General features: G+C 60.0%; 1 protein-coding gene across 2 annotated transcripts in view; it reads right to left on the reverse strand.

The window, feature by feature from the left end:
* TNRC18 (trinucleotide repeat containing 18) overlaps positions 1–13,652 on the reverse strand; it is an 80,692-nt gene that overhangs the window by 35,870 nt on the left and 31,170 nt on the right. Inside the window, exons 6-13 of one of the 2 annotated variants that reach the window (XM_079719464.1) lie at positions 13,225–13,430; positions 12,752–12,898; positions 12,074–12,264; positions 10,334–10,763; positions 8,134–9,126; positions 2,291–2,466; positions 1,616–1,752; positions 1,313–1,441 (exon numbers count right to left, since the gene is read on the reverse strand). In XM_079719464.1, the coding sequence (XP_079575590.1) occupies positions 1,313–1,441; positions 1,616–1,752; positions 2,291–2,466; positions 8,134–9,126; positions 10,334–10,763; positions 12,074–12,264; positions 12,752–12,898; positions 13,225–13,430 (2,409 nt within the window). The remainder of the gene's footprint in view (positions 1–1,312; positions 1,442–1,615; positions 1,753–2,290; positions 2,467–8,133; positions 9,127–10,333; positions 10,764–12,073; positions 12,265–12,751; positions 12,899–13,224; positions 13,431–13,652) is intronic. The other variant, XM_079719465.1, reaches the window with a different exon arrangement.

The following is a 13,652-nucleotide window of genomic DNA, read 5'->3' on the forward strand; positions in this document are numbered from 1 at the left end:
TGCTCCTTCACATACACACTCATACACGTATCTTTACACCGTCAGATACCTCTGTACCAAAACATGCCGAGAACAAGGATCGGGAATGCCGCGGAAATCCACCAGGACGGGAGGGGGATTAAGATCAAGAGCTTCTATGAAGGAAGAGCCGCTGGCTGGTCTCCTGTACCCCCAGGAGCATAAGCAGTCGGGCCACGGTCCTGGTTCAAAGGCCTCTTTTGCCTGCTTTAAGCTAAACCCTCGCAAGTAATAATAATAATTAATAATTTTTACTTGGTACTACGTGTCTTGTTCCACGTCTGTGCTTTATACTTGAACCACAAAACAATGCTGTGTTCTATACACTGCTTTTTATAGATGAAGGAACTCATCTATAAAAGCTATCACCTGGCCCAAGGTCACAATAAGAGGCAGACCTGGGACTTGGGCAGGAGTTGCATCCGCTTCCGGGGTCCACGCGTAACCAGCGGCTCTGCGTGCTAGCAGCCCCAGCCTCTGCTCTCTTCCCCAGGAGCCGCTCTCCCCCGCTGCTCGCCCCGTGTGGCTGCTGACAGGGTATTTCTCCCTCTCTCCATCCTCTCGTCAGTCAGGAACAGCCAAGAAGGTTAAATGCAAGACGAGGGGGCCCCTGGGCCTGCCTTCTCCTGAGAAGAGCTGTGGCCGCCCCACTGCCTCTCCTATGCCTTTGAAGGTACCCTGTGTGGCCCCCTCTGCTTCCTCAACGAAGCCCTGGCGTCCGCCTGCCCTGCTGTCCCAGGCAGAGGTGCCCTCCAGCCCCTTCCCGTTCAGCTCGTGCTACCCCGCGACGCCCTGGGAGGACGCAGCACCATTCCCACCCACACGCGGCCTGGAGGGGGCGCTCTCGCTCCAGCCGCACGTGGCTCCTGCTGCTCCCCAAGGGGCCTGTCCCCGAGTGCACGGAGACGGCGACCCCAGTCCCAGGGAGCCAGGAGAACGGGAGTGACGCCGTCTGGCACAGAGGGAACCAAGCAAGAGCAGAGCGCGGCCCTCCGCAGAGCGCGGCTCGGGAATCAGCCCCTAGCCATGGAGGAAGCAGGTGCGGCAGGGAGACGGGCCCAACGCCTGGGTGACACTCGACACGCTGGCTGGGGTGGGTCTGCCTGTCCATTCCACGCTCGCCCTCCTGGCCCGCCCGGGGCAGCGTGCCATGCTGCCCACGAGCCGCCGATGCAGGTGGGTCAGAGCCTGAGGGACACGAGGTCCCCGGCGCCCACACAGGCCCCGCGCAGGCCCGGGATCCTCCCCTCCGAGCTCTGTGCCAGTCCCCGACCCACCGAGGGGCCAGCCTTACTTTCCGCTACGGATGCGGCTCTTCCCTCTCTTGCGGGGGGGCGACAGGGCGCTCAGGGCGTGGGTCCGTTTCCGCGGCCTGCCAGGGCCTCTGCGTGCCAAGCTTCTATGGGGGTCCTCGCGCCTGTCCCTTAAAGAGAATCACACGCTTGGCTGTGCACCCGGGGGGTGGCGGGGCGCGGAGAAGGGACGCACGGTGCGCACACGTCACTCGGGGCCACGCACACCTGGCGGCCTGCCTCGGCCGCCCTCCTGAGCGCGGCGCCTACAGAGCCCGGGCCGCGGGCCGGCGGGGCACACTCACTCGGAATCGCGGCGCCTCTGCAACTTCACCAGCTCGCGCTGCTTCTCCTTGTATTGGCGCTGCACCTCCGCCAGCCGCATCCGGAAGTCCAGCTCCATGGCGTCCATGCTCTCCAGGGAGGACTTCATGGCGTACATCTGCGGGGAGGGGCGGGTGAGGACGCCGCCCTCGGCCGGGGTGCGGGACCTCACAGCGGAGACCAGGGGCCCGGGTCACACCCGACTTCTACCCCTCACGAGCTGTGGCCTTGAGCAAAACGGACTGCCCGGCTGCACGCCAAGGACCGAAAAGCCAACTTCACAGGGCTGTGTCCAGGCCGAATTGGCCCGTAAGGACCGCTCAGCCAGAGCTGGCTGTTGGATCATCTGTCGCGGGCACAGGGAGACGAAGCCGCCTGCCCAAGGCCCCACGGGCGGCAGGGGCGCAGCCAGGTCTGCTCTCTCTGAGCCCTCAAGCTGTCACCCACGGGATGCACTCTTGACACGTGATTACATGATAAACCGGGACCCAGGAAGAGGAGACTTGCCCGGGACCACCCAGCAAACTGGTGGCAGCAGCTGGGTGCGGAACAGGCCCTTCCTAACGCAAAGCCGGCCAAGGCCCGGGTGAGGTGGCCTCTCTGGGGGCACCCCGCGCCCGCCCCCAGCCCCCCAGGCCTGGCCCAGGACACCTCACCCGCTCGTCCTTCTTCTGCATCCAGCTGTACTTCTTGTTGGGGTTCAGCTCCCGTGGAAGCCGCAGGTTCTTCAGCGGGTCCACGAAGGGGCCGTCCAACACCTCCTTCAGCATGTGGCTGCTGGCCGCCAGCAGGCTCTCCAGCGAGGGCCGCACCGCTGGGCCCCGCTCCACACCTGCCAGAGGAGAGACGTGAGCCCGAGCCCCCGGGGGCCGGACTCACAGGCACCACGGCCCACCCCTCAGGCCCCCAGCGGGAAGAGGGCGAGGCCCAGAGCAGGCTCATGGATGGCCTGAGGCCACACAGGCCCCTCCGGGATGCTGACGGCCCCGGGGCCTTTCCCAGACACCGGAAATGGGCGCTGAGTGAGAACAGGTAGGAGTGCGGGACACACGGTGCCGTCCCGTTCTTCACAACACACTTGTACACAGACTCGCAGAGAGTCAACAAAGGCCGGCAGAGCTGTTCTCTAGAACTGCGCTTCTCTTTTTGCTTATCTGTCCTTAAAACCTTCCATGAGGAATATGCGTGGTTTTCATGATCAGAAAAAAAGAGCCCCGGGACTTCCCTGGTGGCGCAGTGGTTAAGAATCTGCCTGCCAATGCAGGGGACAAGGGTTCGAGCCCTGGTCCGGGAAGATCCCACATGCCTTGGAGCGACTAGGCCCGTGCGCCACAACTACTAAGCCCGCATGCTGCAACTACTGAAGCCCGCGCGCCTAGTGTCCGTGCTCTGCCACAAGAGAAGCCACCGCAATGAGAAGCTGGCGCACCACAATGAAGAGTAGCCCCCCGCTTGCAGCAAGTAGAGAAAGCCCTTGTGCAACACGAAGACCCAATGCAGCGAGAAAAAAAAAGAAACAAGAAAAAAAGAGCCCCACAATAAGTTTTGTAAACTGTAAAAGTAACAAGTGCACATGATAAAAACCACAAACCAAGCAGAGGGTGTGACGAAACAAAAGCCTTTCTCCTCCCCCAAACACAGGTCCCTCCCTGGAGGTGCCTCTGCTGACAGTGTCTGGCAGGTGGTTCCAGAAACTTCTATACATATTCAAACATATGTAACACACAGGCATCCTTTATAAATATAAAAATGGCATCAATCAATAAATACCACATCGCACTCTTTTTTCTACTTAAAGTCTCTTCACATTAGCACAAAAATACAAACGTGTTCACATTACAGCTTGAGCCTTACAAAAAGTGCCGTTTCTGTAAGTCGAAAACACTAGAATATCAGCAATTTTATATGGCCAAAGGCAGCAACAGCAGGCTAGAGTTCTCTTGTATTGATGAGTTTTAATTTATCTAAATGATCCCCCACTGATGGCATTTAGGTGGCTCCTGAATTTTTTTGTAGGGAACGGGTAGGCACCGTGTAGGAAATATGCTGCCTGTGCAATTAACGTGATCAAGGTATATGTGTTTATCTCTGATAAATATTCCAAATGCCCTTCAAAGAGACTGAACCCAGATCAGGATCTCAACAACGGTACCTGAGAGCCTATTTCTCCACAATCTTTCTACTAAAGTAACATGAGTTTTCATTTTTCAACTGATGTTTTTCTTTGTGATCTAACATATGATCCATTTTTGTGAATGTCCTACATGTGCTGGAGGGAAAAATTGTATTCCTTACTACCAACTGCACAATTCCCTAAAATCGACAATGCAATTAACAATGGCACTGCCCAGATCAGGGCTTCTGAACCCTGGGGCCATTCACATTTCCATGACTGTTCTCTGCTGCGGGTGGCTGTCCTGGGCATCGTCGTAGGGTGTTAGCAGCGTCCCTCACCTTTACCCACTAGATGTCAGTAGTACTCCCCTCAAGCTGTCACAACCAAGTGTCACCGGTGGCCAGTTCAGAGTCACTGGTTTTGCTTTTCTGTCTTTACGGACACTGAGGCCACAAAGCAGAGAACCCCCCGCCAAGGTCCCCCGAGCCGTAAGATCTCTTAGTTGCTGGGGGAGGGGGGCCTGCTCCGTCACAGGGGGGACCAAAGAGCGACTCCGTCACCTCCTTCACCCTCCGACACACCAGCTTTGCAGGGGCCCCCCAGGACTGACAGCCCAAGGCAGCCTGATGACCCGAGGGCAGCAGCTGTGGGGTGAACTGTGTGCCTCCAAATCCACGTGTTTAAATCCTAACCCCGATACCCCAGAACGTAACGTCTTTAAAGACGGAATCAAGTTAAAGTGAGGTCTTTAGGGTGGGCCCTAACCCAACGTGACTGTGTCCTTATCAAAAGGGGACATTTGGATACAGAGACACGCAGAGGAAGACCATGGGAGGACACAGGGAGAGGCCGGCCATCCACAAGCCAACAAGGAGAGAGGCCTCAGAAGGAACCGACCCAACCTGCTGACACCTTGATCTAGAACTTCCAGCCTCCAGAACCAAGAAACCACACACTTCTGTCACTCAAGACGCCCCCCGACCCCCGCCCTACCCCACCCCACCCTATCTGTAGTATTTGGCACAGTAGCCCGAGCTGACTAATACACCAACCTTGTGGCTTTACCAATGTGGAGGTGCCCTGGAACAGGGGCCAGACGCGCACCGGAACCCCCATGGGACCAGGCGTCCGTCACAGAGGCTACGGCGCTGCAGGGCGGGAAGGACGGCCAGCACGCCCGGGGACGCCCAGGTTCGCTGACTGTGGGCGGCTGTGCGCAGCAGGAGGGGCGGGGTGGGAGGGCCGGTGGGTCCAGGAAGCGACACGGGCTGCGGGAAAAACGCTAACGGGCCCAGGAGCCTTGGGCCTGCCGTACGCACCGGGACCACTCACGGCCCAGCTCCGTACAGAACGTGCAGGGGACTGATGCTCAGCGTCCGTCGGCGACCGTCGAAGGGGGAGGGCCACCGGGGCCCCGCTCGCCCCTGTGGTGCACACACCCCTGCACTCCGGTGCCTCCAAGGGCACGTTCCCGCCCCGACACTGCCCCCAGCCCTGGGGCCGCAGACTCCACTGCAGAGCGCTGAGGGCATCCAAGACATCCACCTCAGACGTCCGTGTCCACACCAGCTGCTGGGCTTTCCCCACACATGCTCCCCCGGCCCCACCTGCCCAGCTCAGAAACTGGAATTCTCGCCTTCCAGCGGCTCAGGCCACAACCCTTGGCATCGTCCTTTCACACCCACGCTCAGTCCACCAGCAAAGCCTGCTGGTCGCACCTCAGCTTCCACCCAGAACCCACGTGCTCCTCGGCTGTGCGCCCCTCGCCACCCTGGGCCTGGATGGAGACGGGAGCCTCCGCCGGGGTCTCCCCGCCTCCGCCCTCACCCCTGCGTCAGCTCTCCACACAGCCCACAGAGGAACCGCACGTAAGTCTGATCCTATCAGCTCAACTCAAAACCACCTTCCTACGGCCTCTCATTTCACTCCAAGTGGAAGACCTCCCCGGGGTCATCCCTCACCCAAGTCATCCCAGGGGCCTCCTCACCACCACTCTCCCCTTCCGACGCTGCTCCTGCCCCTGGCCTCCTTGCCTTTGTTCTAACATGACACACACAGTCACCTCAGGGCCTTTGCACTTGCTGTTCCTTAGGCCTGGCTTGGTTTTCCCTAGAAGAATCTTCCTCTCCCACCCATCAACAGGGGCTTCCCTGGCCATGCGCTGTAGGAGACCACCCTTCCCACCCCTGCCCTGTCCCCTTCCCGGCCTTTTAACACCTGACAGTCCTGAGGGCTGCACGCAGATGGCCTGGTTCACCGCTGGCCCCCAGCACCAAAACGGTGCCGGGTACACAGTAGGAGCTGCATGACTAGGTGGATGAGGTAGGAGTGTGAAAAGGGGCCAGAGTGTGCAGAGACCCCCAGACCGGGGGACCCGTCCTCAGCCCCCTCCTCTCCAGATGCCCCTGGCCCTCTGTGGTCCCCACTGAAAACCCACCAGTTGGTAGGATCAAGAGGGTTTTCATTTTCTTCTTCTGGAAAAAAAAAATTTTTTTTTGTACCAAACTATTTAAATGAGAGAAAAGAAACAATGAACTTTAGAACAACAACAACAAAACAACAGACGCCTGAGGGGGAGTGGGTGTCACTCATCCAAGCTTCCTGGAATGAGGCATTTGACCCTGACAATGAAAGAACCTTGAAAATATGGCCTGGTTCTGGCCCAGCAATTCCACCCCTGGGAACAAATCCCTGGGAAAACAGAGGTGTGGACAAGGATTTTTCTTCAAGAGTAATCATCGCATCATTTACAGCAGCTAAGAAAGGAAGAAAAGGAGGGAGGGAGGGAGGGAGGGAGGGGAAGGAAGAGAGGGAGGGAGGGGGAGGGAGAGCGGGAATAAAAAAGAAGGCAGGGCTTCCCTGGTGGCGCAGTGGTTGAGAGTCCGCCTGCCGATGCAGGGGACATGGGTTCGAGCCCCGGTCTGGGAAGATCCCACATGCCACAGAGCGGCTGGGCCCGTGAGCCATGGCCGCTGAGCCTGCGCTCCGTCCGCAACGGGAGAGGCCACAACAGTGAGAGGCCCGCGTACCGCAAAAAAAAAAAAGAAGGCAAATGAAAATGCCTGACAATCTAGGATTGGGTCATTGAAGGCTGGGGCCTCCACCAGGCAGAAAACTGTGTAATCCCTAAAAAAAAAAACGTTTAAGAACACACAGCTTTGAGAAATGTTTAATAAAGCAGATACTAAGTGAAAAAGGCAGGTTACAGAGCAGTGTTTACAAAATGACCTTGATTTTGGAACTGTGTGTCTGTGTAGAAGAAATTTTAGAGGAAATACACCGAAATGTCCAGCGCTATTATCTCCTCCCCAGCCAGGCCTGGGCCCCTCCTCCGTGCCGCTTCGGGTCCAAGCGTGGGCTCGCGAGGCTGTGCCTGACCCACACGTCTTGGAGCACCTCAATCTCTATGTCGAATGTCAGTGGTTTTGTGCCAGCCCAGAATTCACGGCCCCTTCTGCTGAAGGCACTCCATTCCCTCTGAGGACCACCCCTCCCTACACCCTGGAAGTGGCTGTCCCCCCATCGAAGGCTGGGCATGATCAGCCTGGTCCATCCCATCTCCTGGGCCACAAGGTTTGCTTCTGCAAAAAGCATGAACCCCAGTCAGCCAATCATTGACAGTGCATCACAGCATCTTTGCCAGAGCTATGTGGAAAGAGGTGGCCTCTTCTGTGTGTCTACTGAGCTGAGCAGGCCCATGGGCTTGGGAGAAAATATCAGTGACCACCATAAAGGCAGTGGGCCCACCTTGAATGAAGCCAACAGAAAGAAGTGAAACAACGGGGGTGGGGAGAGACAGGGAAGAAGGAAAAGAAACTCCTTGGTTTGAGCACCCGGATCCAGCCATACCTGAAATATTACCTAATTACTGACATACTTCGGTTCCACACGCCAATAAATTTCCCCTGACTTTTTCTAACCAGTTAAAACAGAAGTCTTGGTCCCTCACAACCCAAAGTATCCTGATACTAGAAACTCACCACTGACAGAACAAGCAGAAATGTCAACACTAAGAAACCCCAAAACTGGCTGCACAACGTGACTGTACATAACACCTCTGCCCTGTACACTTAAAAACGGTTAAGATGATAAAAGTTTACAACATGTATATTTCACCACAGTTTTTTTTAAAGTGCACACGAATAAACCACATCCTGGAGATTTTGAAATTTTTTAAATCCTATTTTAAAAAATTTTCCTTAAAAGGGGGAAAGGCGGGAGTTCCCCGGCAGCCCAGTGGTTAGGATTCCAGGCTTTCACTGCCGTGGCCCAGGTTCAATCCCTGGTTGGGGAACTGAGATCCCGCAAGCCACGCGGCCTAAAAATAAATAAATAAAAAGGGAAAAAGCAAGCCACAGAGGCCCACCGCCCGGCACGACTCACCTGCCGCCTCCTGGCTCCTCTTCTCGAGCTCCAGCTCGGCGATCTCGCTCAGCAGGGTGATGCCGTGCAGGAAGCTTGGCTCCAGCACAAGGCTCTGCACTGCCTCCAGCCTCTCCAGGGCTGGGGCTCCGGTGCCCGGGGAGGGCAGAGGCCTGGCCTGGGGCAACTCTGCCGCGGCTGCTAGGGCATTCATGCCAGCCAGCGGGTCCTCCAGGCTGGGCGGGAACTGATCGGAGCCCGCTTCCTCCAGGAAGCAGGCGCTGCCGGGCACAGGGGCGGCCTCCGGGGCCTCCAGACTCAGGCACTGTCCCTCCCCAGGGGGCACGTCACAGTCCGGCAGTTCCAGGCTGGGCCGGGGCTCACTCGGGGCCACCTGGGCCAGATCTTCCTCGGGAGCCGCCTCTGCCACGGGCACGTCCACGGGCACCTCCACTGGCTCCTCCTTAGCCTTGACCAGCGGCTCAGGCGTCAGCCGAGCCCCCAGGTCCGGGGCGGCCGCGCTGGACTCTGTCCGGCCCGGTGAATCAACCCGCACCTCGGCCCCCTCGGCAAAGTCCGGGCACCCGGAGGGCTCCGCGGGCCCTTGGCCGCCGGCACTCAGCGCCTGGGCCTGGGCCTCCAGCAGGCCACCCGTGCAGCCGCCCGCCGGGCTCGGGGCCGCCAGGGCTTCCTCAGGGGGCAGCGTCAGCGGCGACTCGAGGGAGGGCAGCTCTGCGGGGCCTTCGTCCATGTCCTCCACCTCCGCCTTCACCTCCCGCTCCGCCAGTGGTTCTTCGTCCGGGACCTCCCGCAGCGGCTCTGGGATCTTGGACGGGGACAGGCGGATGGGCTTGTCCTCAGGCGAGAGCGCCAGGCGCTCGGGCCCATCGGCCGGGAGCGGCACGTCGGGGGCCAGGCCGTCAGCATCGGCAGCCGCCGTGGGCTGCAGCAGGAATGGGTAGGGCCTCCCGTAGTGTGGTGGTAGGGCTTGAAACGGGTACCTGGGTGGGATATCTGCCGAGGACACCAAGGGTCAGCGGGGGCCCCTTCTCCTGCCATGTCCGACACCCCCGTGTGTCCCCATCAACACCCACCCACCAGCCACCCTCTCTGCTGGGCCAGCCTGCGGGGCGGGGATCCTTCCAGATGGCATCTGAGGAAGCCCAGGGCCTTTCTGCATGTCTGGGCCACAGAGAGAAAAACTGGCCACCATCCTGTCCCCGAGGGTCTTCAGGTCTCAAAGGCTCTTTCTCTGGTCCCTCCAGCCTCAGCACTCAGCACAAGGCTGGGCCAGAAGCACATGCTCAGTAAGACCCCAAATGGTCCCCACCAAGCCGGTGCCGACTTTGCCCTCCGTCCCACAAGAACCCACCCACCCCACGCCGTTAAAGCAGAGTTGGGGCATCCAAGTTGTTCAAAAAATAATAGTAATACAGGGCTGGCTCCCCTCCCTCACTTTTTTACTCTGAACTCCCACCCTTGAGTGTAATCTCCCTGAGGGCAGGACGGTGCACAGCTGACTGTCTGTAGTGTCCCAGGCCCAGCCCAGAGCGGGGCAAGCAGCAGGGGCTCAGTAGGAACCAAACCGGGGGAGACAGACGCACGGAGCACCCTCACCCTGCACCAGGGCCAGGCATGTGCTCCACACTTGACCTGACTAGCAAGACATCAAATCTCCCCAGAGAGGGGCAGCCACCTGCCCAAGATCACACACAGCATTCCGGTGGCAGAAATCTGAACTTCGGAATTCGAACTCAAGTCCTCCCACAGGAAGAGGAACACAGGCCTCAGGCCCCTTCAAGGCCACCTGCTGCATGTCCCGACCAACACAGGACACGGGAAGAGGGCACGAGTGTGCATGCAGCGTGTGGGGTGCGAGTTCTACTCAGAATACACTGTTTTATCGTCAATGCAACAACACAGCACCTACTACGGGCCACCGCTATGGTGCTAAATATCCTGCAGCTCTTACTTCGTTTAATGCTCAGAGAGGTCCTCCTGAACTTAGAACCTACTTCTAATATTACACCCATTTCCCCTGACCCTACCACTGAGGGAAGGCTAGAGAGAGATGACGGCCAGCTGTGTCCTCGGGCATTCGTTCCAGAGCCCAGCGGTGAGCCAGGTACACAGTAGGTGCTCAACACAGAAAGAAGGATTGACAGGTTGAAGGAATGAATGAGTGTATGACCACATGGGGATCTGTTTCACCAGCTCCTACCTGAGAACAAGGCCTGGAAAGGGCTGGGGGCTCCCTTCTCCAATTCTAAGTCCTTCTTCTCGACGACGTTCTCAGGGGCCTCCTCCTTGCGGGTGATGCCAGGGGTGGGCGGCGGGGAGGCAGGCGGCGGGCTAGTGGGGTGGGCGCTGGGTGTGGCAGGGTAGGCGTAGGTGGACGGCTTGGACACATCCTCCAGCTTCTGGATGACCTTGGCCTTCAGGGCAGCCACAGGGGACGCGCGGGGAGATGGCGGCGGACTCATGGCCTTGCCGTAGGTGCCCGCAGGGCCAGCGGCCAGGCCAGGGGGCTTCCGAGGCAGCAGCCCGGGGCCCGAGGCGCCCAGGCCACCCTTGCCCGCGGCGTCCAGGCTCCGCTTGCTCACCTTCTCCTCCATCTCCGCCCGCTGCTCCTGGGCCTTTAGCCGCTCCTGCTGGGGAGGGGGCCGGCAGGCAGGGTCAGCGCGGCAGGACCCATCACCCACCACCTGCCCTGTCCCCGGGGTCCCCGCGACCCACAGAGAACCTCAGACAGGGTCTGGGGCTGCAGGCCGCCCACACCCCCAGCCCGAGACTGACATTCCGTCACAGTATGCGTAAGCAGCACAGCATTCCTTGTAGAATTCCAGCAGACGGGGCTAGGGGGCCCTCCGGTCTAGACCCAGGCCCCTCTGGGACCCTCACGGTCAGGACGAGGGGGGCCGGTGGAGGTGTGAGGCCCTTTCATGACACTAGGATAGCTACCTGCACGGAGGACTCACTACCTGCGGGCACTCTCCTGCCTTCTCACATCTGGGTCTCAAAACACCTCAAAAGGTGGGCGGGGGGAGGCTTTCCCAGTCTTTGATGGCTTGAGGAAGGCTCACGAACAGCCCGTGCTCACCAGGGGCCAGGCAGTCAGTGCACAATCACACGGGGAGGAAAGGCTCCATGCCCCAGCCACCGTCACGGTTGTTAAATCTCATTGAACAACCCGATGACACAGAAATTACTAGCAACTCCATTTCCACAGGAGGAAACTTGAAACCCAGAGAGGTGAATTCACTTGCCGGAGGGCACACAGCCAGGCACGGAAGAACTAAGGTTCAAACCCAGGGCCCCACTGGCTGCCTGTGTCACCTCGGTTGACTCCTCCAGAGCAGCTGCTGCACAAGAAAGGAGGGGCAAGGCCAAGCAGAGGACAAATGTCCAGGAACACCTTCAAGGAGGCAGGAGGGCTGAGAGCTTCAGGCAGTCCGCCCACACGGTGGCGACACCAAGTGTCGCCCATCTTACGGGATCAGGCAACATGGGTGGAGGCCAGCCCCGGCCCGAGAGGGGAGCCCAGGGCCATCAGGCGCCCAACCGGGCCAGGCAGGGCTCAGGAAACAGCGGGAGCCCACAGGGATCCCTCCAGTTCCCATGCAAACATCTCCAGTCCACAGGACCACCTCTCCCGCCTTGGTTTCCCCATTGCTACCTGCACCCACCCCTTGCCAGCCTCTGTCCACCTCTCAGCCTTGCTCACAGCATCCCCTCTGCCCAGAGGGCTCTTCCACAACTAACTTCTTCAGGTCTCTGGGCAGACGCCACCTCCTCCAGGAGGCCCCCCTGACCACCAGCCTCTCTCATTTTTTTCTGACTCACAGGCCAGAACTGGACTTTCTGCTGGTTGACCCCTCTGCCTCACCAACGACAGAGGAGCTCCGGCAAGGGTCTCCAGTGCCCCCATGGCCCTCCTGTGACCACGCCCACCCCAACTCACCACCAGCTGGGCGCTCCTCTGCAGTTCCAGGGCCTGGGCCGCCTGCTGCTGCAGGTACAGGAATTCCTGCTGCCGCAGGAAGTGCTGCTGGGAGAAGAGCTGCAGCTGCTGGGCGTGGTGCAGGGAGCTGCGGCCTGGTGGGTACAGGGCCGGCCAAAGGGGTGGCACTGCGGCCCGCTCCATCAGCTCCGCTGGGGGCAAGAAGACAGTGAGGCTGCACCTACCGCCTGGTGTCCATCACCCCATTTTACAGATGGGGAAGCTGAGGCAGAGGTGGGCTCAGCTGGGCCTCCAGTTGCTTCCTGGGGACGGAGAAGCCTGTCCTCCTCCCTTTGCCACGGGCAGCCACATCCCAGGCCCGGGGCCAACGTGGGGTCTCCACACCTTCTCCTACTACACCCAGTGGTCTGCAAAGTGGATTCCTGAGGGATGGGGGCACCAAGGCAGAGGGTCCAGGCCTCCCACCAGGGCAGCCCTGCTTTGGTTCTCCCACGTGGGCTTTCTGGGTAGGAACTCATCAAAACAAGGACCCCTGTGGCTTTATGACACAGCCACCCTATTCTGCTAGGCGGACACCCCCTGCCATAGGAGGACAGTCCTCCTCCCATGGCGTTTGGGACAGTCTCACTGTGGAAGGCCACCACAGCCCCTGCCCCCAGCCACGGGGCCACCACTTACCAAAGTGAGGCAAGTGATCACTGGGAATGACCACCAGCTGGCCCGACTGGGGGTCCCTGACGAACTGGTAGGCCGACGGCAGGGAGCCCCCCAGGCCGGGTGGAAAGGCAGGCGCCATGCCCTGGTGAAGAGAAGGGGGGCCCAAGCCTAGGAGAGACCCATGCCCGAGTCAGTGCTGGGGACCCAGGCCCAGCCTACTCCCCCATCCTCCACTTCCTGGGCCTCCAAGCAGGAAGCCGAGGGTAAGGGCTGTGAACACACGCCCAGCCGCCTGCTCTGGGCAGTGCCCAGACAGCCTTGGCCAAGGGCCCACGATGCTGGTGCCATTAATAACGGCCCTGCTTGGGCAGTGAGGGGGCTGAACTACGGGGAAGAGAGGAGGGGCGCTGTCCCTGCACCAGCCACCGGTGCCGTGCTCCAGAAGCAACACGTCAGGCCTCCCCATCCCGGCCCACCGCCGCCCTCCCGCTCACCGTAGGGGTGTCCAGCGAGCCACATGGACGTGCTGCCCGAGCGGGGCAGCCAGGGGTGTGTGGCCAGGTGGGCCGCAGGGTCAGCGGACCAGCGACCGGAACCTGCCAGCGCCGGGCCCCCAGTCACCATGAGGTTGGGGTTCAGGCCGTTAGCAGCACAGCTGGTGGGGTGCAGGCGGGCCAGGTCAGCCAGCTCCTTACTTTCTCTGGAAGCAAACAGGGGCATCAGGGACAGGCCGGACGGCCCCAGGGACAGGTGGGAGAGAAGGGGTGCCGCCCCAAGTCACCGGGGGACACCAGGCTGCTGCTGGGCCAACTGTGCACCCGGTGGACAGAAGAGCCAGCTGGGGCTCAGCAAAGGGCCCCCGGGGCCTTCCTCGGGAGGGTGTCCCGCACTCTCGGAACCACCCCGCAGCCAGGCAGGGTCA

Source organism: Hyperoodon ampullatus, assembly GCF_949752795.1.
Source record: "Hyperoodon ampullatus genome assembly, chromosome: 14".
In the NCBI taxonomy this organism is placed as follows: domain Eukaryota; kingdom Metazoa; phylum Chordata; class Mammalia; order Artiodactyla; family Ziphiidae; genus Hyperoodon; species Hyperoodon ampullatus.